The 27773-nt window shown below is 41.9% G+C and overlaps 1 protein-coding gene across 1 annotated transcript; it reads left to right on the top strand.

Annotated features, from left to right (window-relative positions):
- Positions 1 to 37: 37 nt before the first annotated feature.
- On the top strand, positions 38 to 25787 carry LOC125439529 (beta-Ala-His dipeptidase-like). Its single transcript, XM_048508647.1, has 12 exons — positions 38 to 228; positions 7194 to 7313; positions 9015 to 9161; positions 10992 to 11151; positions 11794 to 11882; positions 15142 to 15342; positions 18301 to 18385; positions 19190 to 19350; positions 21750 to 21914; positions 23574 to 23715; positions 24259 to 24406; positions 25348 to 25787. Exons 1-12 carry the CDS (start codon positions 226 to 228, stop codon positions 25439 to 25441), a joined length of 1515 nt encoding a protein of 504 aa, XP_048364604.1. The 5' UTR covers positions 38 to 225; the 3' UTR covers positions 25442 to 25787.
- The last annotated feature ends 1986 nt before the right edge of the window (positions 25788 to 27773 follow it).

The following is a 27773-nucleotide window of genomic DNA, read 5'->3' as shown; positions in this document are numbered from 1 at the left end:
GGATGTTGACATATCCTTTGTCCTTCGATTCCAGCCTTGAATATTGCCTTCACGACAAAACAAATAAATACGTATCAACAAATAATATCAACAAATACACGGATTTGCTTTTATAGCTACAAATTGAAAGATCTGCAGTGAGAATCAGATCTTCAGATGTAGTTTCATATTCTGTGCTGAATAAGACGCTGAAAATTTAATCCTCTTCCTATCTGGACTTTAATCATGGTAAGCCACTTTTCAGCAACATTTCTTGTGTTTGGGCATAGATCAACCGGCTGGAAAACTTAAATATGGACATTTTCAATAAAGAGGAAGATCCCATATGTACAACCAAACCTTCCTAGGGCAAATTGTCTCCAAATAATCTGTCATCACGCCAAAGTGATAAGGAGATTTTGCTACATATCAAGATGAAATAGTCATCTGTTGAAGACTTAACTCTGGGTTATTCCTTAACTTGGCAGACTTTTAATATGTTGCTTGTATACAAAAACAACTGGCAACTTGGTTTCTTCTACAACAACCTCCCAGAGTTTCTAGAGGTGATCTGTGCCATATGAAACCCTCCGGGAAAGTTAGATTAGTGATTATAAAAAGGATCTTCTCTGGTGGCAATATCAGGTAAGGTGGATAGCAACAGTGTCAGGGCTTTTTCAGCAGTGGAGTCTCAACTGTTGAATGCCCCCTCCCTTGACTCACCTGGATCCTAATATACTCTCTTTGAGATGCCAGGTTTAAAAAAAATTCTTTTCCCCAGGCTTGTAAATAAGGGGGTTCACCTTTTAAAATTGGGTTTACAGTCTGCTTCTAGCCTGACAATTGTTTTAGTAAGAAGATTTTTGGCTGCTAAATGTTTAATGCTGTGTTTATGCTCTGGCTGTTTCTTCTCAAATGTCTGGGTTCTGAACGGTTAATTTTAATGATTTTGATGGTTTGATTGTGTTTTGTTTTCTGAGCATCTCTTGCAGATCTCTGGGGAGTTGAGGGCATGTAATTAAATAAAACTTTCACTCTGCAGTATGTAGCTTTTAAAGCATCAGCGATATTATTCCTCTTCAGTGGTCTGATATGAAACGTAACACTGCAGGAAGGTTTTCAGGATCATATCCGACCCAGGGGTGTTCTGCTGGTGTTATCAAGCAGCCACGAGTGTGGATCCATTCTAAACCTTGTTGCTGCTTCCTTCTACTATCTAACAGATCACCTTACCAGATTCCTATATGGTCCCAGGCACTAGCACCAGAAAAGGAGCATTCTGGTGTGACCTGCTACATGCATAAGAAGAGTATTATGAGACACAAAAACCATTATAAAGTGAATGCTCAGATTAAAACTGAGTTGAAAGGTGTTTTTTCTAACTGAGCGTGAAGTAGAAAAGCGCTGCCTCAATATGTATAAATTCAAGAGTTTTTTTCAGTGGTGGCCATGCAAAGGAATCCTGGTATCAACAAACAGCACAATATTATTATTCGCGTTAAAGAGAGCATGGCGCCTATTTTATTCAGCCAAATATTCAGTGTCCACTCCTCTTGGGATTACTTTAGTGTTAACAATATAGAGGGTGTATATGTGACCCCCTAGATCTGATCTAGCCACCACTCCCTGCCGCCGCTTATCTCCATCTCCATCAAAAAGCGCATCTGGTCCAGCGAAACATACGAATGCCAGGATGCAGATGTGCACCAGTGCCTATACAGTAAATGCTTGCCAGCTGTTGACTGGTTTATCTTAATTTGGTGGTGGAAACCAGATTTAGGCTTCTGGATAGCACAATAGATAGCCTCAAATAAAACCAGAGGAAGAGTAAGCCAGCGGAAACACTCTGTGTTTGGTTGCTGAGTGTTGCTTTTGCACCAGCAAGTTGGTTGGGCTTTATGGTGCCTTTGCTTTGGGTTGGGAATCTGCTGCCCTGGAGACAAGGCCTATACTATAGACGTGACTTTCTAAGTGGATTCCCAACAACTTCATCGACAGATTGTGCAATGGGCTCCTCCATGGGTTGAAACCCAGACTCCTTGACTCCAGTGGTGTATCTGCAGGAAATGCCACCCAGGGTGCTCCCCCCCCACTCCTCAAAGTGTCAGGGTGGGCAGGAGAGCAATAGCAAGCAGCGGTGGGCTTGGGCGAGTGGGAGACAAGCCACAGGGTGGGCGGGAAAGCAGTGGCAGACTGGCAAGCAGGAGAGAAGTGGGAAAGGGGGTGAGCAAGTGGGAGACAAGAGGTGGGGCGTGGGGGAGAGCAGTGGCAAGAGGTGGGGGTAGCTTCCTACACCATTGAACTACTGGCCCCAGTTTCCCCATGTTCTCAGCCCCCAGCCAGTTCCTCTTCTTGGCCTGTGAAGCGAGGGGGTGGCCAAATGCACCCTGCATGTGACCTAGGCATGTGGTGCCTGGGTTGCAAGACCCCCTGTTCTCCCAAGACACACCTTGCTTGCTCTGCAGTGATCACATACCTACAACACGTGCGTCAAAGAAGAAGAAGAGTTTGGATTTATACCCAGCCTTTCTCAACCTTAAGGAAGCTCAAAGTGGCTTAAAAATTCCTTTCCCTTCCTCTCCCCACATCAGCCGCCTTGTGAGGTAGGTGGGGCTGAGAGAGTTCCAAAGAACTGTGACTAGGCCAAAAGTCGCCCAGCAGCACTGCAGCAGCAGGGAAACAAATCCAGTTCACCAGATAAGAGTCCACCGCTCATGTGGAGGGGTGGGGAATCAAAACCGGTCCTCCAGATTAGAGTCAATTGCTCTTAACCACTACACCACACTGGTGACACGCCACAATGTTTTGGTGACATGCTAGCATTCTCCAACACCTGACAATAACTATTCTCTCTATTTCAGTCATTTTTGTAACTATATGATGTTTCTTTAAGTAATACATGATTGGACTGTATTTTAATAAATAAATAAATAAATATGTAAAAAAATTGTTTCTCTTTTGTTCTGGGGTGGGAAGATGAGTGACACGCCAGCAGTGTCTGGTGAGGCATTTTCTGAATTTTCTACACGCTGAGCCCAAATGATTCGCCATCATTGATCTCATGCACGGTATATTATGTAGCTTTTGCTTAGGAAAATACAGGTCTTCTGTGACCTAAAAGCAGGAGACTCCAACCTTTTTAACCCTGTAGTCACATTGGGAATTTTGACATGGCATGGTGGTACAGCAACAAAATGACTGCCCCAAAATTACTGCCACAGAAGGTAGAGCCAGTTACAAAATGGTTGTTCAGATAAGTTTCAGCAACACAAGGCAGCCGCTGGTACATTTTAAAAAATCAGCACAGCCAATCAAATCTCCAAAAGTCAATCTGAAGCCTTGCTAGGAAAAATCCCTATCTGATTTCACCCATTTTCTAAAAACACAATGGGCACCAGAAAAGGTGTTGGTGGGCGCCATGTTGAGGACCCCACCTTAAAAAAATAACAAAGTTTTATTTCACATGATCTTTTGTGGACTTGGCTAGATTACATATCGGTCAGCTGATGAAAGTTTACGCTGAAATAAAACCTTGATAATCTTTAAAGTCCCAGAGGACTCCCATTTATTTTTGCTGCAACAGGCTGATATGGTTACCCCTCTGAAATGGAAGATATACATATGTAGAAATATATCCACTACCTGTCTTTTCTTTCCTGACAATTGCTGCTGAGTAGAACTGACAGAGTACATGGGGTTACTTCAAGAAGACTTTGTAACTCTACAGCGTTGCAATTAAGACAGCAGTTGTTTTTGAAAGAGAGGTTTAACAGGTTGGCTGTGTGCTGGAAAGAGAAGCAGTCGTGACTGATTGGCATCCCTGGTTATGCACTTGCCAAACCTTCCAATCCCCTAACGCAATTTAAAGGAAATCGGGGGGGGAAATCTCCTCAATAAGGTAGGGGAAAATGAGCTTTCTTGTTCTCTGGTTTCTAGGAATTTTGCTTTGCTGAAATCTGTGAGTTGGCTTTGATAGGTTTTCTTTGAGTCAGGGCCAACATGCTGTCAGCTACACATGTAGAACTTTTACACAAACTACTCTCCTTACTACACATGTGAATAGAATAACCATTGAAGACAGAAGCTCTCCCTTAAGGGGTCACTGAGCCAGAGCAATCCTATTTAAAAGAGTTGCCTTATTTTTCCCCTTTCTCCCTTAGAAGTTTCTTGATTCATAAATCTTGAGCAACATAATTCTAAGGGATGTAAAGACTGAAATAAATTTTACCACTGCCAATGTAACCTTAGGATCACTGTCACTTAATAAAATAGGGTTTTTAGCTCAGACACGGAGGTGCTAGCCCAATTTGTTAGAAGAGGAATAAATAATTTGATCCTAGATTCTCATGAAAATTACATTCATGGAACATGAGTGCTAGAGAATCAATAGAACCAGAAGAACTTGAGCAGATCCTTTCCCACTATGATAGGTTCATGTTCCTACCTTGCATAACCATGAAAGGGTTAGAAGCATTTAGCAAAAAAACTCTTAAGAAACAAGGAGCTGTCAAGAAATAGGTATATGCAGGCAAGTAATGTGTGGGAGGCATTCCAAAGAACTGAGATGAGCAAACATACCTGCGGGACCGCATCACCCCTTATGTCCCACATAGGTCGCTGCGCTCGGCAACGGCAGATCTACTGGTGACCCCTGGTCCTGCAATGATACGGCTGGCCTCAACCAGACCCAGAGCCTTCTGACTCCTGGCCCCATCCTGGTGGAATGCCTTGCCTCCGGCTGTGCTTGATCTGCGGAACCTTAATGAGTTCACTTGGGGCCTGCAAGGCAGAGCTTTTCCACCGGGCTTCCAGAGCCCGGCCGTGGATCTACTGCCCCCTATCGACACTGGAATTGAAATCAAAACTGAGACTGCCGTTCCATTCTATTAAAGCTGGGCCTGTCTTACTTATAAATTCCATCCCAGGCCCTACTGCCTCCCTCCCCTTTTGCTTGTGGCCTTCGGCGGGGCGCCTGTCTTAATTAATTTATGAACTGGGTTGCTTAACCTATAGTTCTGTAGTAAACTGCTGCTTAGTTCTTAGGTTTTAATGATTTTAGTATTTTATGTTGTTGATTGCTGTCTATGTAACAGCCATGTTGGAAGCCGCCTTGAGCCCTTCGGGGATAGGCGGCCTATAAGTTTAATAAAATAAATAAATAAATAAATAAACATGATAAGCACGAGATAGTGTGCTAACATAGTCAATCTCTTTAGTATGCTTTTTTGTTTTAGAAAAAGCCTCTGATTTCCCCCTAATCTTTTATCATATCCCATAATATGCCCACTTGTGACAATTCCCATCAAAAACTTTTTACCATGAGGATCTATACAAGTCATGTTTCAAAACCCTAGATATCGTTCAGTGCTAAAACACAGCTTAAACCATAGCTTAATGACAATCAACTATCCCCTCTCTTTGAGAGACATTTGACCAAACTCAGAATGAAGGATAACACCAGCAATGCACCAAAGGGCATTTAACAGCCTCTGTAAAAACTGAAGACAAAAGCTACAAGGTTTCTACAGATCAACATCTATAGATCAAAAGACAGCCTTGTACAATGTGTTAAGCAAACTGTTGAGCAACTTGAAAAGCTGTCTTGTCTGATTTTGGAATATCACATGGTGTGCATGTTTGTGGGAAACAGATAATGTTTCATTTATCTCCCTGAAGTCTTCTGAATCAGCTATTCCAGTTTATACTATCGGCACTCTCTGTGCCATTACTTTTGTGTGCGTTCTTCTAGGTCAGTGATGGTGAACCTTTTTGAGACCGAGTGCCCAAATTGCAACCCAAAACCCACTTATTTATCGCAAAGTGCCAACACGGCAATTTGAGGTTGTAGCGCGTGCACACGCCGCTCTGCCCTGCGCTGCTCCAGTGCCTCCACCCCACCCCTCTGCCTCTGCCCCACCCACTCAAGCAGAGGCCAGCCTGCTCTAGCCTCCAGCTTCCGTCAGCATGCACCACTCTCTTCCTCTCCTGGCAACTCCGGCTATGTTCTCTGCCCCCCCCCCCCCCCGAGCATCAGCCACCCGGAACACAGGCACCAGGCCTGCCAGCCGAGTCCTCCCTGCTTGCTGTGGGGCACTGTGCCCAGTGGCCCAGGCCAGCCTAGATGTGTGTGTGTGTGGGTGATGAACTCTGTGCGCGTGTGCCCACAGAGAGGGCTGTGAGTGCCACCTCTGGCACTCGTGTCATAGGTTCGCCATCACTGTTCTAGGTGGTGACGCAGTACTGTGTTGATAATTCTGACACCCAGGTTGGACCCAGCAGTAATATTTAACCAGTGCATGGGAGTGAGTTTATTCCTATAGTACAAAGTGTGCAACTTCTTACTTAGTACTACAGTAACAGTAGTCCTTTACCAAGCATTGATAACTTGATATTCTCATCAAAGAAAATAAGGTTGCAGGAGAGCAATGTTCTTAATCCCCACATTTTGTTGACAGTCATTTTTCCTAGTCCATAAGTTGCTGCTTTTTGCCATCAAGTCATAAGTGACATGGTGACCCCGTGGGATTTTCAAGACGAGAGACATTAGATTTGGTTTGACATTGCTTCCCTCTGGAGCTTAATTTCCATCCTGTGTATAAATACACACATAAAAACAGTAGTTAAGTTTCTATTATTTTTATATGCATATTTATACACAGAATGGAATATTCTGCCAAAAATTACATTCCTAGAAGTACAAGGATAACAAGACTTCAGAATGGTTCTGCACTGGCATCTGCAGAAAACATTTTACTGCCCAGTATATTTATCTACTGGAAATACCCTTGAAATAAATTGCATTCAAAACACAATTTGAAACGGTTCCCATTTCCTTTTGAAAGTGAAAAGGGAAGTACCTTAAGCTGAGTGGTTTTTAAAAAACAATTTTCCACCTCTGTTTTTCTTGGCAGACCCTGTTTGATGTTATTTCACAACTAAATAGTCAGGAACAACAGATGTCTGTAGAAAGACCAGTACAGATAATTTTGCCCACAAAGTTTTTCTAAATCTTGGGAAACATATTTGCCGGTTATATTTTGCCTTCCTGCCATGTGTATTGAAGTGATTCAGCATTTTACCTCTCTTTGGGCCTCCATGCTTGTGGGATCAGAAGTTGCTTGTGGCTTTCAGGGGACAGTTAACTACAGACAGACTGTATTACAAATGTCTGACAATGCTCTCTAAAATGATGAATGTAATTTAATAATTTGCAGATATTCCTTGTCTGTCTAATCATGCCGCTCCTTGATTTGAGTGAGTCCTCATCAAAACCTTCCGATGATGAGCAAAAGATTTTCCAGTACATCGATCATCATCAAGATATATTTGTTCAGGTAGGGGGGAAAAACCATACAACACATAGATTCTCCTTCAGCTGACAGATGGAGCAGGCCATCCCTTGTAATGTCTACTTGGAAGTCTTACAGGGTTCAGCAGGGAATGTGTGTAAGAGTGCACCATCAACCTGAACCCAGCACATATGATGCTAGAATCAGGGCTAGTCCTGGCTGTGGGACTCCTTCCCCAGCATCTTGTCCAGGATCAGTGTAGGTGATAGAGGGGCATTACTAGAGTGGTTTCCAGTTCACCTTTTGGGCTGGTCCATACAGCAGCACTTTCTTTCAGAAGTCGCGTTGCCAATTTCTGAGTGGTGGCGGAAGATTTCCTGCTATTACAACTGATCTCCAGGTGACAGAGATCAGTTCATCTGAAGAAAATGGATGCTTTGGAAGGTGGACTCTATGCTTTTATTATATTACATTGGAGTCCCTCCCCTCCCTTCTCAGGCTCTAGCACCAAAGTCTCCACCCGGAACTGGCAACCCTGTTCAGTTGTTATTGTGGCCACTAATGCAGTGCATCAGCAACAGGATTTCCAAATGGCAGGGTAGTCTGCATGTTCCCTACTCCTGTCCCCATCCACAATCAGAGCACCCAGCCATGGCTGCGTTTGACCATTGCCCCGAAAGAGGCTTCCCAGCGGCATGGGGAGACTTGACAAGTCAAAAATTCTCCCTGCCGCCAAGAAGTCTCTATGGGCTCCAATGGACTTATGCCACCCAAACAAGTAGCTTAAGTCCAATTTACAGGCTGCCAGCAGAATCCCAGCAAAGGCCAAGAAGGAGCTGACTAACATCAGCTCCATCCTTGGCCACACCCTTGGCTCACCTTAGCTACACTGGCGGCAGCACCAAGAGTGCCACTTTCCAGTGTCAGGGTAGGGGTGCAGCAGTCACATGTCAGTGGAGTGCCCCTCCACTGGGGTAAATGCTCAAGGGAGGGTAGGTCAGCTGGCATGGCAGTGTGCCGCTCCCAAGGACAGATCCCCTCTTTGAATGAGGCTGCCTGTCTCTGAGATCCTGGTCTAAAGTATTACAACCGCTACACCACAATGGCTTTTGTGGGGTGGCTGCTTTGTACAGCAGCAAAAGGGGGAAGGGGGATACCAACTTGAATACAGTAATCTTTTAAAAAGCACCCACAATTTAAAACAGGATGATTTATATCTGTCTCAATTTTTTCAGCTTCCTTGAGAATCACTTTTTGGAATATATGAATAGCTGGTACCTCAGTTTTAGGAACAAAGGTAGTTCTACATCTGAAAATAATACCTGCAATATCTGTTTTATTTTATCTAAAAGACTTTTTAATTTTAACATGTGAATTAACTTTAAAAATCAATATATGTTTGAAGAACGCTATTTGGTATGCATGGTAAAAAATCTCAGCCCTAGGCTCAACGCAGCTCTTCATGGGTGCTTTTTTTGTTGATTAAGGTTCTGCCTCCTCCCTTTGCCTTTTTACTGACAGAAACCAAAGCTTGAGGTCTGGCATTATCATTTAATCCCCATTTTTTTTAAACAGTGTAGATATTTCTTTAAATCTGGATGGATAGACAAGATTTGTCTTGTCTATCCATAGCCCCAATCCCTGGATTTAAGTATCCTGTTGAACATTGGATAAATTGATGTTAGGCAACTGTTGCTAAATATTTCTATGAGCATTCATGGGTTCATGCACTGTGTTTTCTTTCAGAATCTGTCAGACTGGGTGGCTGTGGAGAGTGATTCCATACAACCACACTTAAGAGGAAATATAACTGAAATAGTAAAGATAGCAGCAGATAGTCTCCGGGCTTTAGGAGCTACTGTAGAGTTGAGGAACGTGAGCGCTCAAGATGAGGTACCCACTTGCAATTTCATTTTTTTTATATGAACCAAATGATGCAAAGATGTGCCAAAAATGTATCTGGTTTCTTCCTATTTCTCCTTTCATGTTGCATTGCTCTAGGGTCTCCTGATTCTTTGGATAGAAGGGCTAGTGTAGGAAGAGGGACTGGGAAAGTCATGTTGGAGAAGCAAATTTTCACTGGTAGATCTTTGAATCCAAGCTGTAGTTTTTGAAGTTTTATTTGTGTATGTTAACTGCTGTGGTAATCTGATGGATATCTAAGCGTTAGGACTGAAGAGGTTTATCTTTTTCCAACATAAATCTTAATGCTGGGCAAGGTGACTGATTCTCCTCATATAAATTCTCTTTTGTGCACTGGCAAAATGTGGTCTTGGGTTTTCATTCCCTTGCTCTGCTTCAGCTGCGCAAAAAAGGGTGTTAGTAGTAAATATAATGTATCTTGGGAAGATGTATTATGCCTTATAACTGGCCATTGTTTGTTTAAGTGGTTGTCTGTACAACAAATTTTGGTTAGTGTGTTATTATTTTTACTTGTAAACCATCTCTAGCAGGTTTCAGGAGAGGCGGACTATGAAGTCCCTGAACAAATAAACCCTGGTTTGTCTGCTCTTTCCCAGGCCTAGTGTTGTTAATCAGCGTCATCTGTTAAGACTTATTACTCAGTGAAAGGCCCACAAACTTATTCGCTGCTTCCATCTCTATTGTCAGGCAACCACATGGTGCTGCTACTCCACAAACTGTGGGTTTTTTTTAATTCAGACATTACAACTAACCACAATTAATATAGACTATAAACAAATCAACTAAGTGTCCTTGTTTAAAATCCTAGATTGATGCTGACCTAGGGTTGCCAACTTCCAGGTAAAGTCTGAAGATTTCCTGGCATTACAACTGATCTCCAGACTTTAGAGATTAGAAAATAATGGCTGCTTTGGAGAGTAGCTTTGTATTCTACAGATCTAACCCTCCCTCCCCAAACACTGCTGCCCTTAGGTTCTACCTCCAAATCTCCAGGAATTTCTCAACCTGGAGTTGGCAACCCTATGCCAACCAATAATCTCTGGCTGTTTTCTACTGTCTGAATTGGAGTTGGCACTTAGCCAATTCTGGTAGGCAACTTCCCAGTGACTCCCCATATCCCACTGTCACTCTCTGTAGTAGCAGGAGAAATTGGTGGGAGGGTGGGGGTGGGGGGACTGCATCAATCAGTGCTGATATATCACACTTCTTGTTTTGGAACAGGATTGTAAATAGGCACTGCAATCATTGTAATTGTGAATTGTGTTAGCTATATGTACCAGCTCCTTCACTTGTGTGAGAAATCTTAATGAATACCACTGAGCTGCAAACCCATGGATTCTACACCATCCAAAAAGGGTAGCCACCACAACAATGAAACAGACCATGATTTAAGATTTTAGAAAGTAAATTTCTTATGCTCTGTTTCTCAGAATTGTTCATACAGTTAGGATTGTTCATCCTAAACCAGAGTTATTATTAGATAATGCATTATGGGATATAATTAAAGGGTAACAAATTGTCAGCGATTTAATTGTTGATTATATTGTAACCCCATACCACCATTTGAATTTTTCCCTCAGGCATTTACATGTCTTGGGGTAGTTGGATGAATTTCTTCCCCAAAATTGTATTGATAATAGAAAAATCTGGCTTTTTAATGTCTTTAGAAGTTGGTATCTTTCAGTAGACATGCCCATTCAAGAAAAGAACTTGAAGAGTGGACCTCTCAAGCCCCAGTGAAGTCCAAGTTCATATAAGGTTTTGAATTTCCTTTGACATTATCTAAATATCTTCCTACAGCCCTATGTCCAGAACCTTTCATTACCTCCTGTTATTCTAGCAGAGCTTGGGAATGATACAGAAAAACCCACTGTGTGTTTTTACGGACATTTGGATGTGATGCCTGCCAAAAAGGAAGATGGATGGAAAACAGATCCCTACAGATTGACTGAAGTGGATGGTTTGTATGCCATGCTCATTTTGACACCACGCTTTTGAAGTAGATGTATTCAATGCTTTGCTTCATTTCATAATGTGGGAAAAAAGACTTCCTCATAAAATACCTGTGGAAAAAATGCAGTGAAATAAGACATGATGAGTTTTATTGCTGTTGTCTGTAGCAACAAACACTCATAAACCCATTTAGGGACCTAGCCCAACCAAAATTAGTCATTCTTACACATCATCTGTGAACTTAGTTGTTACTTATTTTAGTTGGATCAGAATTGTGCATGGGCGTCTTTCATTACAGTCTTTATAAAAGCAGAAAATAGGGCTAATTAAAGATTTGTAGCAGACAATGCTATCCTGTTTATTGAGTTTAGAAATGCATAGTAATTCATACAGCCTTTTAGGATTGTACAGCAAGTATTTAAGCTGAAGCTTTTAATGAGTGGAAATAATACTTCACACCCACAGGATATGTTAAGATTTCATGTAGACGTCAATAATTCATTCAAGATTTAACAGTGAAACTTGGGTTTCCTGAGGCAAAAACTATTGTTTTAGCCCACTGGAAATATTTCCAAGCATTGTGTAAGTTATTCTACCTTCTAGCCCTGTGATATGTTCCAAAGCTTAATGTCGGTTTCTTTACCTTAAGGAAAACTTTATGGGCGTGGGACAACCGATAACAAGGGGCCTGTTTTAGCCTGGATAAATGCAGTGAGGACTTTCATAGCGCTAAACATGGTAGGTAAAATGTATATTAATAGAAACTGATTTTTTAAAAAATGTCTTGTGACATTGTGTGGAAGTGACTGGCATGGTGATGTGATCATGATTAATTTTTGCCAGAGAACATCAATGTGATCCAATCAGAAACCCTCCGCAGGTATAATCAGGGGAATTCAAACAAGGTGCGTTCTCCAGAGAAACATATTCATTGCAAAATTTTTAGCATACCTAATATAATGGTTACAAAATCTAGACATGAAAAGCTCTGTTTAGACCAGGGGTAGGGAACCTGCGGCTCTCCAGATGTTCAGGAACTACAATTCCCATCAGCCTCTGTCAGCATGGCCAATTGGCCATGCTGTTGAGAGCCTGATGGGAGATATAGTCTAGTGGCTTCATCTGGAGGTCCTCAGGTTCCCTAGGCCTCCCTACACAGAAAATGAGCAAAGTTAATGCCTGCTACCATCATTTTTCTCTTCCAGTGTTCAGTATCTGAATAATGTTGTGCTAGGCAAATAAATGTTTTTTGCAGGTAAAGTACTGGGAACAAATGCAGTTCATATCATCACTGGATCCAGGCGACTGAATGCTTCAGGATATATTTTATTTTTTCCACTCCATGTGGGTTACAGAGAGCCCATTTCCCAAACCAGTATAGACTGGAGCATTTGATTTTAAGTTTATGTAACCTCATATAGTTGATGGGTTGATTACATTTTCAACAGTATTGAGGAAAGACTATATGTATGGTACAAGCTTTCTATTCAGTCCCTGGTATTTCCAGTTAAAACTAACTTTTGGTAAATCAATGCTTCTGGCCAGAGAACTGCTGTTAAACAATGTATCAATCTAGAGTGCAATGTGACTACCAAGTAACAGAAACGCAAAGCACTCCCTGGCTAGTAAACCTTAGAAAAATGATCAAAATAATATTGTTTCTTTCCAATTCTTATATTAATTCTTAAATGGCTATAACAGGGGTCTGCAACCAATTGGCCATGCTGGCAGGGACTGCTGGGAATTGTAGTCCATGAATATCTGGAGAGTTGCAGGTTGCAGACCCCTGGGCTATAAGCTCTTACCAAATATTACAAACAATATCACCACAGTATTAACATGCCTCATATACACTTCTATGAATCATGTTCAAGTGGATAGCTGCACAACCAATTCATAAATAACTGGTGTAGTCCAAGCCGTTCTCCTCCCTTTTCTTATGAAAGGGAGCGAACAAACACTCATAAAAATATAAGAATGCTCCGCATGCAGCTCTGCGGAGAAAGATGTAAGATGCATATAGCATTTGAAATAGAAAATAGAAGAAGAAGAAGAAGAAGAAGAAATCATATACTAAGTTATGAGATATTATTCTGCATTATATATTTTTACTAGCGGGGCCCGGCCACGCGTTGCTGTGGCAATTGTCCTTCTCATCACAGTCTGCAACCCACACAGATGTCCATGCAGGTCCAATGATCTGCAGCATAGCCTTTTGGGGTGGTCAAATGGAATCCCTCTTTCCCTTTTCAATTCACATTGTTATATGGTAGTGTCTTTTTTTTTTAGTATAAGGTAACCCTTTCCATTCCACAACGCATCTGTCCAGAGTGTGAATCCCGCTGTCCATGAGGCTGGTTGACACACACAGTCCTGGCTTGGGTAAGGCAGAACTGGGGCAAGGAGGCTATCCCAGACAGGCAGCAGAGGCAGGGTGGTGGGGCGCTCAGATCGAGGCCAGCTCCCTGGGTTCTTAAAGGGCCATGTGTAAAAGAAGCCGAGGCCAGTAGTGTTGGTTAAGCCTCCATACGGATTTTCTTAGAAAAGAAAAAAAGGCAAACTCTAGCTTGCTTTTACTAAAAGCGAGCTGGCGAATATGGGTGAGGAAGTGGGTAAGTGGTGGTTGGATGTGAGGGAGGGCAGAGTGAGGTGTGTGAGGATGAGCTGGATGTGTATGAAAGTATGTGTGTTATGTGGTAGTAGTGGGTGAGGCACAGAGAGTGAAAGTTACCTGCGTGTGAGGGGGGGGGAACCCACCTGGTGTCTCACACGACAAAGTGTGTATGTGTTTCACTTCCAATCATATTACCTAACAGTGTTATCTATTTACTGTTTTCAATGCTCTTCTCTGCCCATCTGAAGCCCGAACATTCTAAAGCCCTCAGGCCACAGACAGACAGGCTGCACGAACATTCTAAGGGTGACGGTTAAACACAAACAGCTTCATGGCCTGGTGCGCCAGGAAAAAGACGTTTTACCTGGCTCAGGTATGGACTTTCGGCCATTTGAAGGTCCGATTACCTGCCCGCAACAGGGAGGAACGTCATGTGAAAATTTGGGGTTGATCCGTCCAGCCGTTTTGGCGTTAGGGAGTGACTAACAAAGTCATGGTTAGCTTTTTATATATATAGATTATTTAATAGAATCCCATATATGTTGGACTATTGCAAATATTATGAAACTACTGAAGAAGTTATGATGAAAACGCTTACAACAACATGTGGAGCATTCTAATATTTATTTGATGAACCAGCAGACAGAAGTCCCACCAGAGCAGTGCCTGCCCACAGCATTCCAGCTATAATAGGCGTTGGGAATCTGGACTCTCGTATTAGCAACTGGTTGGTCTCTTACCATTTCAAGTTTGCTGAAAGGACCTGCTTTAGAGGACTTTTTAAGAGGATTACAAGCTGTTACGAAGAGGACTCCCGGTTAGAAGGGAGATTTATGAGTATTTGTTGGCTCCCGTTCATAAGAAAAGGGAGGAGAACGGGCTTGGACCACACCAGTTATTTATGAGTTGGTTGTGTAGCTTGTACATGATTCATAAAGGTGTATATAAGGCATGTTAATACTGCGGTGATATAATATTTGGTAAGAGCTTACAGCCATTTAAGAATTAATATAAGAATTGGAAGGAAACAATATTATTTTGATCATTTTTCTAAGGTTTACTGGCCAGGGAATCCTTTGCGTTTCTGTTACTTGGCAGAATGCTGCTGTTGACATGAACAGACGGTATAGGACCAGACAGACCATTGATTTGACTCAGTTTAAAACAACTTATTATGTTTTGTGCCTAAAATAGTTTTTATTGAAGGTGCTTCAGTGGGTGGTCTTCTGAGATCTATGAAGTTTTTCATGAAGGTGCAAATGAAGGTGCAAATCATGGTTCTGCGTTGGGCTGGTTATAAGGGTGGAGAAACTTCCTCCACACTGTAATAGAACTTGTATTACGGGCAGTAGATTTAACCTAACATTATGGTTTCTTTCTTAGACCTTGCCAGTAAATATCAAGTTTCTTCTTGAAGGCATGGAAGAAGCAGGATCCCTTGGGCTAGAAGACTTACTTAAAGAAGAAAACAAAATATTTTTCTCTAATGTTACATATATTGTAATTTCGGATAACATTTGGCTCAGCAACGAAAAGCCAGCTCTAACATATGGAACTCGGGGAAATGCTGGCTTCTTTGTGGAGGTAAAGGAATGAAGAAGTCATTTGACAGAATGATTCTGAGCATAATTCTTATAGCTTTTCTGTTAGGGTGAAGGGACAGCACATCTAGAGCCTTTGTCATTCTATCTCCCATTTATTCTCCTATTAATTGAGTCTGTCTGTCTGTCTGTCTGTCTGTCTGTCTGTCTGTCTGTCTGTCTGTTTGTTTTCATTTATATCCTGGTTTCCCTGACAGGGCTCAGGACGGCGAACAGTAAAACAGTAAAAACAATCATAAAAACGGTTCAAAACACATAAACCCAAGAAAACAAGCTCAGATGGTGACTTTCCTCCCTCCCCACTGTGCCCATGGAAGGCCAATAAGAATAGCAGTCAGGTCAGGCCGGCTGGCCAGATGGAAATGCCTGGCAGAAAAGCTCCATCTTACAGGCCTTATAGAAACAATTTGGGTCCTGCAGGGTCTTGATCTCACACGGGAACTTATTCCACCATGTAGTGGCCAGGGCCATAAAATCTCTGGCCCTCGTAGTGGCCACTGTGGGCCAGGGACCTCCAACAGATTTCCCTCTGACGAATGGAGGGACATGGCAGGGCAATATGGGGAGACATGGTCCCTCAGGTATGCAGGTCTGAGACCACTCATAGCTTTAAAAGTTAACACCAACATCTTGAATATATATCCCAATATACTCAATCATTTCAGTACTGATAACTCTTTAACTCTCCAGGTGCTTCCACACCAGGGTGATTTTTTGCAGTTGCCTGGTTTCTGATACAATTCTATATCAGCCCAGAGTAACCCATTTCAGTCCATTATAAACCTTTCACACCTGATGGACATTGAATTCCCCTCTGCTCTGTTCTCATGTTACTCTCGGAATCGTCCACCCACCCTGCTTTAGTTTGTTTGTTTGAGTAGTATGGGTTATGCTGCATAGAAATAATGCAATATCTTATATATATTTACAGTGGCGTATCTACCTAAGGACAAGGGGTACCTGTTGTCCCGGGGCACCACTCTTCTGGTCACATGGGGGGTGAAAAATTGGCCCCACACATGACTAGGAAGTTCTGCTGCCTTGTCATTTTCACGTGCCTCGACCCGTCCATGTCAGTTGAGGCATGCAAAAACGACAAGGCAGCAGGACTTCCTGCTGCCTCTAAGCACCCTCAATCCCACCCTGGAATCCCCCTTCCCTTCCTTCCCCCCCTGCCGGCTGGACTCCCAGCCAGCACCCTGCAGTCTCTTCTGACCTCCCCTCTGGGCAGGCCAGAAGAGACTGCAGTCTCGGCCTCAGAGACCTGCTTTTATAAGCACTGAGGTCCCACCCCTTCCTGCTCCCCAAGCCCCACCCCCTGGCCTCAGTGCTTATAAAAGCAGGTCTCCGAGGCTGGGACTGCATCTTTTCTGGCCTGCCCAGAGGGGAGGTCAGAAGAGACTGCAGGCTGCTGGCTGGAAGCCCAGCCGGCAGGGGGAGTCTGGGGGGGAGGTGGGCACCCTAGACCTTGCCCATGTCCATGGTGACATGGATGGGGTCGAGGGCAGTGAGAGGTGGGTCCTGGGGGCATCAGGGGGCAGAGCTGGGGTGGTGGTGGGGCAGAGCCTGGGGAGCGTCCTGGAGACAATTTGTCTCTGGGCGCCATTTACCCCCGGTACATATATATACCCTTGAGCATGAATGACACTGGATAGGAATAATGCAAGGCCTTTACAACATTAAAAAAACCTCCTTGAACATTCCCCTCTGTCTAAAAGGCAGTCAGAACCACTGGTTGATTCCCCACGGACAATTAATGGTGTGGTACTCATGCGAAAAAACAAGGTTTCAGGCCTCCTCACTGCTTGAGCGACAAAGAAGGTTTCTTCCCGGTTCTGTCACTCATCTCCCCCCTTATTCCGCATTTTCGCTATACCTGCTTGGAAGTACAACTTTTTGTTTTGCCACGGTTCTTTCCAGTCTCAAGGGGAGGGGCGGGGGACTAATCTTCACTATTTAAGCAGCCGCTTAAACGATTAAACTTTTTTAAAGTTGCAAAAACACGATAACATGAGAAATTGTTAGGACTCGCAAAAAGAGAACACGAGAAAACAAGAAAACAATAACCAATCAAAAGGCAGGGGTGGACGTACTTACACGTCTATTGTCATGACGTGATCACTATACCTCATATCTCATTTTTTTTGCGGGAAAGAAAAGACCTGCCCAAACACGGCATGGCAGCAAATTGGGAGAGGCAAAAAAAACCGGAGATCAATTTGTTGTGGGGAGCACTGCATTTCTGGAACCCAATGTAGACCTACATGTCTTCGCACAATAAATCAGCAGTGGGGAGGTTGAAACCTCAATGAAAAGGTGCAGTTTATTTTTAAACTTGGTTTAAACTATATTAAATTTCCAGTGGGGAATCGACCACTATTCAGTTTGTTAATTTCTCCAGGGGACTAGTTCACTGCAGTGTTGGTCATATGAAAGTGTAACTGAGTAGCACTCTGTTGTTTCCCCTTCAGACACAAGAGGTCACCTCCTGCCCATAGTGTTTTGCCCAGAAAACATCAGGATTTTTTTTCATATTTAAAACAAAGCAGCTTTTTTGTGTGTGGAAGGAATGGGCTGTTAGAAATCTATGCACAAATAGAGGATGACATCACATAGAACTATGAAAAAAAAACTACTTGGGTTACTGAAACACAGGTAATCTTTGGTGTGGAAACTCTCTCAGTTTAATTATTGGATTGGATCCAGTCAGTTTTTTCACTCAGTTTCATCCAGTTCTCCTTGTTATCTAAGCAATAAACCTCTGAATACTGCTGCTTGGAGGCATCATCAGGGGAAAACCTTAAACTTTATGCCCTGTTGTTGAACCTCCAGAGGAACTGATTGGCCACTGTGAGAGATAGGATAATGGACTAGATGGACCGCTAGTCTGATCCAGTGGGCTTCTTCTTATGTTCTTTTATGCTGCCTTTCTTTCACTCAGGTAGAATGCTGTAAAAAAGATCTCCATTCAGGATCCTTTGGGGGCATCATCCATGAAGCAATGTCTGATTTGGTAGCCCTTCTTGGTAATATTTGCATTCATTTATTTGTCTAAATGATATTTTGTTAGCAAAGGAACTTACTCCAACTAGATCTGTTTCAGATTGGTCTCTAAGATGCTAAGTTTAGTTTTGATAAGAAAGGTTAGAACATGTATGGAAGGGCATAGATCTTGCAAGGAGTCTGTATGATTGGGAAGTATTTCTGGATGTTGCATAATTAGAAAAACAACCCATTTCTGAATTCAAATCCATAGACTACACATAATTAATTTAATAAAATTATATAATAAAATTAATACAATAATAAAATATAAGGTAGACATGGATGGTCAGGAGAGCAAATAGGATCAAGGGCATTGCAAAATGTTCACTTAGATATTTTGTACCGTTAAGGGACAAGGTATATAGTGTATCAGCAAATAGGTGCTAAGTACAGTGCTAAAGCAACAATAGTAAAATACTAATCAGAACATGATATGATTATCTGCAAACTGTTACAAATCACATGATATAGCAACTACAGATTGGTGATTAATTTTACCTTTGTGCCTGTTTTATTTATATATACTTGAAACAACGGTTTTCCTTACTTGTGTTTGTCATGCCTTCTGCACCCTTGATTAATTTGAATGTACATTTTAGGATAGTCCTCCTGTTTTTGTCTCCATGCAAGTTACTCTCACACTTCTTAATACCAATAGCAAAAATCTCCTTAAGTCTCCATCCTTTTTTATTTTGCTAAATGGATCAACAAGAATCTGGAGTAAATTTCATATCATTGGAAATAAGCATTATACATCAGTGTGTGTGTTTGTAATTGTTCCACAGACAGTCTTGTGGATTCATCAGGTCGTATTCTGATCCCTGGAATCTATGAAGATGTCGCTAATATTACAGATGAGGAGATGAAGCTGTATGCACCAATAGATTTCAACTTTGATGAACATAAAATGAATATTGGAGTAAAAGAATTTCTTTATAAAACTAAGGTACAATATTTTTCAATGACTAGTGGAAAACAGAGAAATTAATGGAAAACAAACTGTTTCTTTATGTTTGGTATACACTTCCATGTGCATGCGCACTCCTTCAGATACTGGTGCACGCATGCAAAAACTTATACCAAGAATAAAACTTTGTTGGTCTTAAGATGCCACTGGACCCACACTTTTCTCTGCTGCTTCAGACCAACATGGCTACCCATCTGAATGTTACTGTATATGTTATGTATTAAGTATTTAAGTCCAGCTGGCTTCTACAAGGCCCAGGGCTTTTTTGGCCCTGGCCCCCATGTGGTGGAATTAGCTCCCTAATATGATCAGGGCTCTGCAGGACATAACTGAATTCCGCAGGGCCTGCAAGATGGAGCTCTTCCACCAAGCTTTTATCTGTTGCCAGCTAGGCAGAGTTATACTATTGCTAGCCTCCCATGGGTGTCATGTGTATGTTTTATCGCCATCTGTTTTATTATGCGGTAGGATTTTAAATGGGTCTTTGCTGTTTTAATTGTTTAGCCCATTTTTGTGGTTGTATATGGTTTTACACACTGTTGTTTGCTTGAGCCCCTTTGGGGGAGGCGAGGTATAAATACAATAAATAAATAAATACATTTTGTACCCCCTCTTCCTGTTGTTAGAGGTAACCAAAACATTTTCCTTGCACAATGGCAAGAAAAGTATGGAATGACATGGGACTAAGTTTTTCTTGTTTTCCCAGGATATTCAACCATGGGATAAGGAAGGAGGTCTGTTCCTAATTTTTTTTTTTTTAAAGATACTCAGGCACATGGAGCTGCTTATTCTTGACTAGCTATGTTTTTGTACTTGGAGTGTTTTTCTCTCTCCAGTTCCTTTATTAGAAGTTTACTTGGCTGGGAGAAAAATGTTTCATGCACCAGATAATAATAGGTATTTAAGTGGACATAGTCTGCCCCCCCGCCCCCCCGCATACTAGCTTCTTTTAAAAATAGACATTCATATCTTCTTTACATGTGAATGGTAAATTGCCTATCTAGCTGAGCCAGTGCTGACTAGTGGGCATATGTGTGTGTGATTCCTAGTGGTGAACCACTTTTGCAAAATGCAGAGATTCATGAGATTAATTTGGTAGGACTGTGAGGTAACTCTTTGGGTTAGGTTGAGAGCCCTGCTAGTATGTTTCTAGTGATTCTTTTTCTTCCTTCACATTGCTTGGGAAACTGGAACGAGACGTTGAAGTGCCTGGATAACAGTCCTATGAAAATGTTTCAGTTATTACAAAATGTTAGAAATGACTACAGCTGTATTATATGTCCATCCACCCATCCTGTATTAAGAATTGGTGTAATTCAGTTGCATCTTGATTAGTTCCTGTCTGAATGTCCAGCCCTACCATTTATATTTTATTCATTGGTTTTCATTTATTATAACAGTTATATACCATCTTACCTTGTAGTTCAAGATGGCTTATAATACTAGTAAAAACATTTTGAGTTTAAAAAATCTGAAATCCTCCCTCCACCCTTCAAAGATGCCTGCCAATTCAAACTCCCTCAAAAGCCCTGGCAAATAGGCAGGCCTTGTAGCACCAAGGCAGGCCTTGTAGCACCAAGGAGGACCTCCCCTTACCTTCCATAGAGCCAGTGGTGTAGCACCAAGGGGAAGGGGTGCGCAACGCACCGGGCACGTGCCGTTGCGGGGGAGTTCCAGAGGCATTCCGGGTCATGATGGCCGAGGAGTGAATGGTGGGGATGCAGGGCAAGCATGCCCCAGGCGCAGTTCCCCCTCACTCCGGCCCTGCATAGAACCATAGCCATGTTGAAAAAGGCCCAGACAGGCCTCTCTGAGTTGTGCAATAGGCAACAGATGGCTGCCTGATGTCCATAGTTTGTGCATATGGAAGTAGATGGTTTGTGCGCAAAGACATATGGAAGTAGATGGTTCTTCAAATATGTACGCCATGAAAGACTTTGAATGTCAAAACCAGCACCTTGAATTGAACTTGGCAGCCCGTTAAGCTGTTTCAAAATGGGCAACATATGTTCCCAGCAGATAACCACTGACAGCAGTCAAGCTGCTGCGTTCAGGACCAGTTGTAGTTTCCAGGTTGTCTTCAAAAGCACATACAGCATTTTACAGTAATCCAACAGTTAGGTTATAGGAGCATGGGTCAGAGTGGCCAGTCACCTGATTCTAGTTAATGAGAGAGCTGGTGAATCGGATGCAGCTTGATAGAAGGTTCTCCTGACCACCATACCAGCCTGCTTTTCAAACAGACCACCCACAAAGTCTCAACCTACTCTGAAAAAGCCAACTCAATGAGACTTGCTTCTGAATACACATGCTTAGGATGACACTGCAAGTGAACTACGAGTGGCCAAAACCTGTCTTTGTTTTATTTTATCTCTAAGGATGATATCCTGTTAAACATGTGGCGTAACCCATCTCTCTCTATTCATGGGATAGAAGGAGCTTTTTCTGAACCTGGCATCAAAACAGTCATACCTTCAAAAGTAATAGGGAAATTTTCAATCAGACAAGTTCCTAATATGAACCTTCCTACTGTGGAAAGTCAGGTAATGCCAGTTAAATATTTAATTGATTGTTACTCAGTCTGTTTGCAAATGAATCAACTTGCATGTGGTTTTCAATGCGAAGGCTATACTTATGGAAAGGGCACTTTTGTCCACCCAGAGAACAATGAATAACATCCACATATCCGGAGGTAGAGGGAAAGGCTTCCAGCTGCCTAAACAACTTGCAGGCCATCTTCTGGACAAAAGTAGAGTTGTAGCTTTAAAGTCTTGTTGTGTATATTTTTGATGGCATTGTTTTCTCTTTTTTGTGATCTAGGCTTCTTGTAATGCTTCTTGCCTATATGATTGTATTATATTGTTTTCTAATTTTGTAATCTGGTTGTGATGCATTGTTTGTTACATGTGTTACATCGCATGCTGTTTTTATTGCATTTTAAAACTCTAATCTGCCTTGAGTCTTTGTGAGAAAGGTGGACTAGAAACGAAGAAAATAAATACTTCAGGATTGCCATGTTACAATATTGTAGGGACAGCTGGAAAAATTATTGTCAAAATCTAAACTGCTCTACTCAGTCTGTTTCTTGAATCCCTAGAATCTACTCTCACCTGCCACATGCACATCCAATAGGTATACTGAGACCTTGTCAGAGTGCTTTCGTGTCTCTTGTACGTTCATCAAGACTGCTACCTGTTTGTTCATGAGAGCAAGTCTGATATTGAAACAGTGCTCTTACCAGGGAAAAACCAAAAGAACTTCTGAGGAAGGCCCATTATCCACGGGTCACTTCTCCTGTGGCTGCTTGCTTTGCAATGAGGTTTCCCCGCTGCTTTCTGTCCTGACCTAATCATGCAGCTGCAAAGTGATCTGAGCCAAGCTGAGTCACCATTTCACCCACCCACCACGGATTTCTTTGTTCCCCTCAGAACCACTTTTTGCCTCCACCTCGCATCTCCTGCTCTGCTTCTCACTCTGCTGATGATTGGGAGGTTTTAAAAACAAACAAACAAACAACAACTTTAACCACATGAATCATATTAGATCTATCAAAACAGTTGTTTCCCATATTAGATTCAGCATTATTTTGATAGATCTAATTCAGCCCATGTGCCTAAAGTTTTTTTTTAAAAACCCTCTCGATCATCGGCAAAGGTGCGAACAAAGTGGGGAAGGTGGGGTGGAGCCAAAAAGTTAGAGGAAAGAGCAATGTGTGTGGCGGGGCATCTGTTTTGTCTTCCCTGCGAAGCTGGGGGAAAGGTCACTCCTTGCCTGCTCTCACAGACCACCGAGATTAATGGATCTGCAGTGCAGTAAGTGTGAGAGCTGGAATAAGGCATCTGTAATATAAGCTCTGCCCTGAAGATCTACTTTCACCAATGGGCAAAGCACCTCTATAATTGGCCAAAGGTACAATGAAACAAGCTGTTACCCAGATACATGTCAAGGTTGTTGATCCAGGACTCTGCATTCAATGGATGAAAGAACTTGGCCTTTATCCTGCACTTTATCTTGTTCATTAATTTCTAGTCACTGAGATTGTTGTGTGTCAGTGATATTGTAACAAGCATTTGTAGCCTAATTTCAGAGTGTTTTTGTTTTCCATACAGGCTTAGCCAGTTAGTAGAGGTTTAACTTCTACAGAGGTCATGCAGCATAGATAATATAAAGTCAAAATCATCTTTCTATTTTTTTCTTTTTAGGTGAAAGAGCATTTAAACAACGTATTCTCTAAAAGGAACAGCCCAAACAAATTGACTGTGTCTATGCAAGTGGGTGCAATGCCCTGGATTGCTAATGTTAAGGACCTGCAGTACGAAGCAGCTAGAAGAGCAATCAAAACAGGTTTGAAATATTTTTTGCATGCAAAAACGTTTCTTTTTTTTAAACTTTCCAGACATGCAATTTTTCCCTACTTTTCTTAGCCAGGTTTTGGGACATTTTGGCAAGACAATGATTCTCATGTTTGGCACATTTTGGCAAGGTAGTGATTCTAATGTTTGTAGCTAACAGTAATTTCTGCCATGTCCCCAGATGGTTCTCAAACGATTTCCAAGGTTTTTATGTAGGCTTACTTCACTTAAATGTGAATGCTTCATTGATTAGCTCTTATTTTACTGTCATGGTGTTGACTGACATGTCATGTACCTTGTGGGAAATCTACTGCCCTGGAGGGTTGCCGAGAGTCATCATGGGCCCCTGGACAAAGATTGTAGCTGCCCCCCACCCTCGCATATGACCCAAACTAAATATCATAAAAAACAAATCACCCACACATCTATTATAATAATAAAAGGATCCACATGTCCATCTGTCTGCAAATCTGTCTGCGCAATACAGTTTTATTATGTTCAAACAGGAGCATAGATTTTTGCACGTTCATTTCAGTATTTCAGCAAGATCCAGATATGATTCGGGATGGATCAACAATTCCAGTTGCCAAGATGTTTGAGGATATAACAAAGAAGAGTATAATGATGTTTCCAATTGGAGCAGCCGATGATGGAGAACACTCCCAGAATGAGAAAATAAACAGGTTTATCTATTAAACTTTCCCCATATGTATTATAGGAAACAAGGGGTTCTCGCAATGGTGGGATTCAGCAGGTTCGCACCACTTTGGCAGAACCGGTTGTTAAAATGGTGCTTGTAAACAAACAGTTGTTAAATTACTTGAATCCTACCACCGGAACCGGTTGTTAAATTATTTGAATCCCACTATCTCATTGTTTACATTGCCTGAAAACTATGAAGATGGGTGGGCAAGCTTTTCTGCTGCAGTGGAGATATTAGTTCTATATGTGTACACCCTCCATTGAAGTCAATGGGCATAGAATGATGCTATTCTGCTTAGGGTTGCTTTGTGAATTTCATAAATATTGCAAATTAACTAAGATAAATAATGGGTTAGATCCAGCCAGTTTTTCCACTGTTAAAAAAGGGAGGGAGGAATCCCCTTTAAACATCCAATAGGGATCATGGACAAATGCTACGTGGCATGGGGGCTACTGCAGAAGGGGAATTCACCAACATGCAGCAACAAAGCTGGCTGCATCCAAACTACTTCATTTTATGTCATTGAAGCAGTGAAATAAGTTTGATAAATAAGTACTGCATATATTTCAGTTTCCCCAAATATCCATTTTGGGTGGGTGGGTGAGGGAACAACCTGCAAAATGTTGTCCCTTCCCAAGGTTTCAAAATTTCTGAAAATCTTACATGTATTTCCCTCTCTGTATATTATGTGTATTATGACAGGATTAGCATTGTAATTCCCTAAAGCACGGGACTAGCCATCTAGGTTCCATGTTATATTACTGTTCCTTCTTTAAAAATCCATGTATTTAAACTCCTGCATACATTTAGCTTCTTTTGAAGTTCCCAAGAGTTGAGCATCTTTGGCACTGTACAAAGCAATATAGAATCTTTAACCCTTCAAGCTGTTTGATACCTTCTATTCTTTTTGTTCCCAATCAGGCTCAGTTACATCAATGGAACAAAAGTATTTGCCTCCTTTTTACTGGAGATCTCAAAGCTTCACGGTGCCTCCAAACTGATGACTGCAACTTAACACAAAGGTGGTAAAACAGGCTGGGCATCATTAGTGCTATGCTGCTTTGTCGTCACAGTCCTTGGGTCTAGGGTGCCCCACTAGGATATGCTTTGCCTTCCTCTTCAACTTTTGTGAATTTAATATTCAAGGCTAGGCAAAACTATTATGCATCCACAATCATGAGACTGTTATTTCCCCTGTTTATTCTGCTGTTGTAGCCCTTTATGCATCTAATATATAAAATTGCATCTGTATTATTACTGGTTTCTATCCTTTGTAAATCCTCTAAAATGTAGTGGACGAGAACAATGAATTTTGCCTTGATACTGCTACATAATAAAGTAACAGTCTTCAGCTTCCTCAATATTCTGTTGTGATCTGTAGGTAAAAAGTGTGTGCTCTCTCTTTACATTTAATTTTTTCTTTAAATTTAATTTTGTCTTTAAATAATTTTTTTCTTTGTTTAAATTGCACTGTTGCTCCTAGTAAACCTTAAACCATTTTAGGGCTCTCAGAATACTATTTTTGGCAATTTAATTTTGGCTCCACACAAAGATGAAAGTGAAGTCATTGTTGGACAAGTCACCCATAAAATGAACATCCTTCGAATGAACTTGGTTGATTATATCAACTATTTCTACTTAAAGGGAAGTCTGCTGTTATCTTATCTGCCTCACACATTTGTTTTGATAATGTTCGATAGTACAGACAGCGGTGATGTTTGACATATGCCTGTCTGACTCTTCCCTCTCCAGTCCAACTCTGGCTCCTTCCTTTCAGATTCGATGGGGCTAGTTGTCCTGGGGGGAAAAGCAGAATGAACAAACCTCTTTTTTATTTAGTGGGAGCTGTAACAACAGTTCTATAATGTCTTCAGCTGGTGTTACCTTGTTTGAACTTAGTGTGGTTTTATTCAGTTATTGCTATGAGCTAACTGGTGAGTTTCTTAGTCTGACTCCGACACTGCAAGGTAAAAATTAGACCATGGATATATTCACTGAACTGGCCAAGACAAGGATGAGACTAGAACAAGATAACCTAGGGGCCCATAACAAATTGTGGGATGGCAAATAAATGGCCAGTGCACTCCTACAGCTCAACACGGGATATCCTCTGAGGGCACTGTCCCCTGCTACCACATGTCTCTTTTGACTGTCACCACCCACTTCCTCTGTGCAGAGCGGCTAATGTTCTTTCCCACCTCATTCCCCAGATTAGTGTAACAAGCATGTTAGGACCCCCCCCCCTTTCAAAAAAGAAGATCAGTCTTATAAGAGTTTGAGAATGTTTGTTGGTCACGCTCAGCTTCTGTTGTTAGCCCTGACATAATTATCATCTAACAAATATGAGTACAGAGAGGGACAAATTCCTTTCCCCTCTGAGTTCATCAGAAATAGCCACGAGGGAGTTCTCACATATTAATGTGCTATAATTGTTTTTGCTCTTAGTGTTTGTGCTTTTCCAGTGCCATTAGCATCAGTCCTGTTGATTCTGATGAAATGCTGCAAGCAATGAATGCTTTACAGAGGGCTACACCAGTAAACGTAGAAGTATTGAGAGGTCTTTTAGCAGCTTTAAATTACATATTGACAAAAACATATTCACCAAATGGGAAAGGTGGGGGGAGATCGTTGTCACTTAAAGAAAAACACAGGCAGGGAGCCTTAGTTCTACAAAGCTGCAAGGAGGGATGACTGGCAATAGTGAAAGAGGAGTGATTAACTCTGCCCTCCTTATTTTATTTTATCCTATCTTATTTTAATTTGTACTCCACCTGGCAAAGACCGGGCCCAGGGCAGCTAACACACACCTTTAAGTCACATTGTAAAAACACTACATAGATAAGTTTATAATTAAAAATACTAAAAACAGTCAATACATTACAATTTCTCAGATAATTTCTCACTCACATAGCAAATCAACTCTTGCTCCAATTTGAAAATCTAAGGGCAAGAAAGGAGGGGGCTTTGGGGGCCAGTTGGAGTTTCCAGGTCAGTTTCAAGGGCAACCCAGCACAGAGCAAGTTATAATAGTCCAATCTGGAGGTGACTGTTGCGTGGATCATTGCAGCTAGGTCAGGGTGTGGCAAGTAGTGGCCAAGCAACCTGGCCTAGTGAAGATGGAAAAATGCCAGCTTGGCCACCAGTGTGATTTGCAAGTAGGTATCAACTATCACCTCCAACCCCCTGACAGTCAGTGACAGTGTTAATTGTACCCAATCAAAATTTGGTAGGGGGGCATTCCCCCTTCTCCTGCAAGTCTCCCTGACCCAGCTACAGGACCTCCGTTGTTACTGGATTCAACTTCAACCAGCTGCATTTCAGTCATTTCACCACAGCTTCCGAACAAC

This window comes from Sphaerodactylus townsendi, linkage group LG09, assembly GCF_021028975.2.
Source record: "Sphaerodactylus townsendi isolate TG3544 linkage group LG09, MPM_Stown_v2.3, whole genome shotgun sequence".
NCBI lineage: Eukaryota > Metazoa > Chordata > Lepidosauria > Squamata > Sphaerodactylidae > Sphaerodactylus > Sphaerodactylus townsendi.
This window is presented reverse-complemented; position numbering and strand designations above follow the sequence as displayed.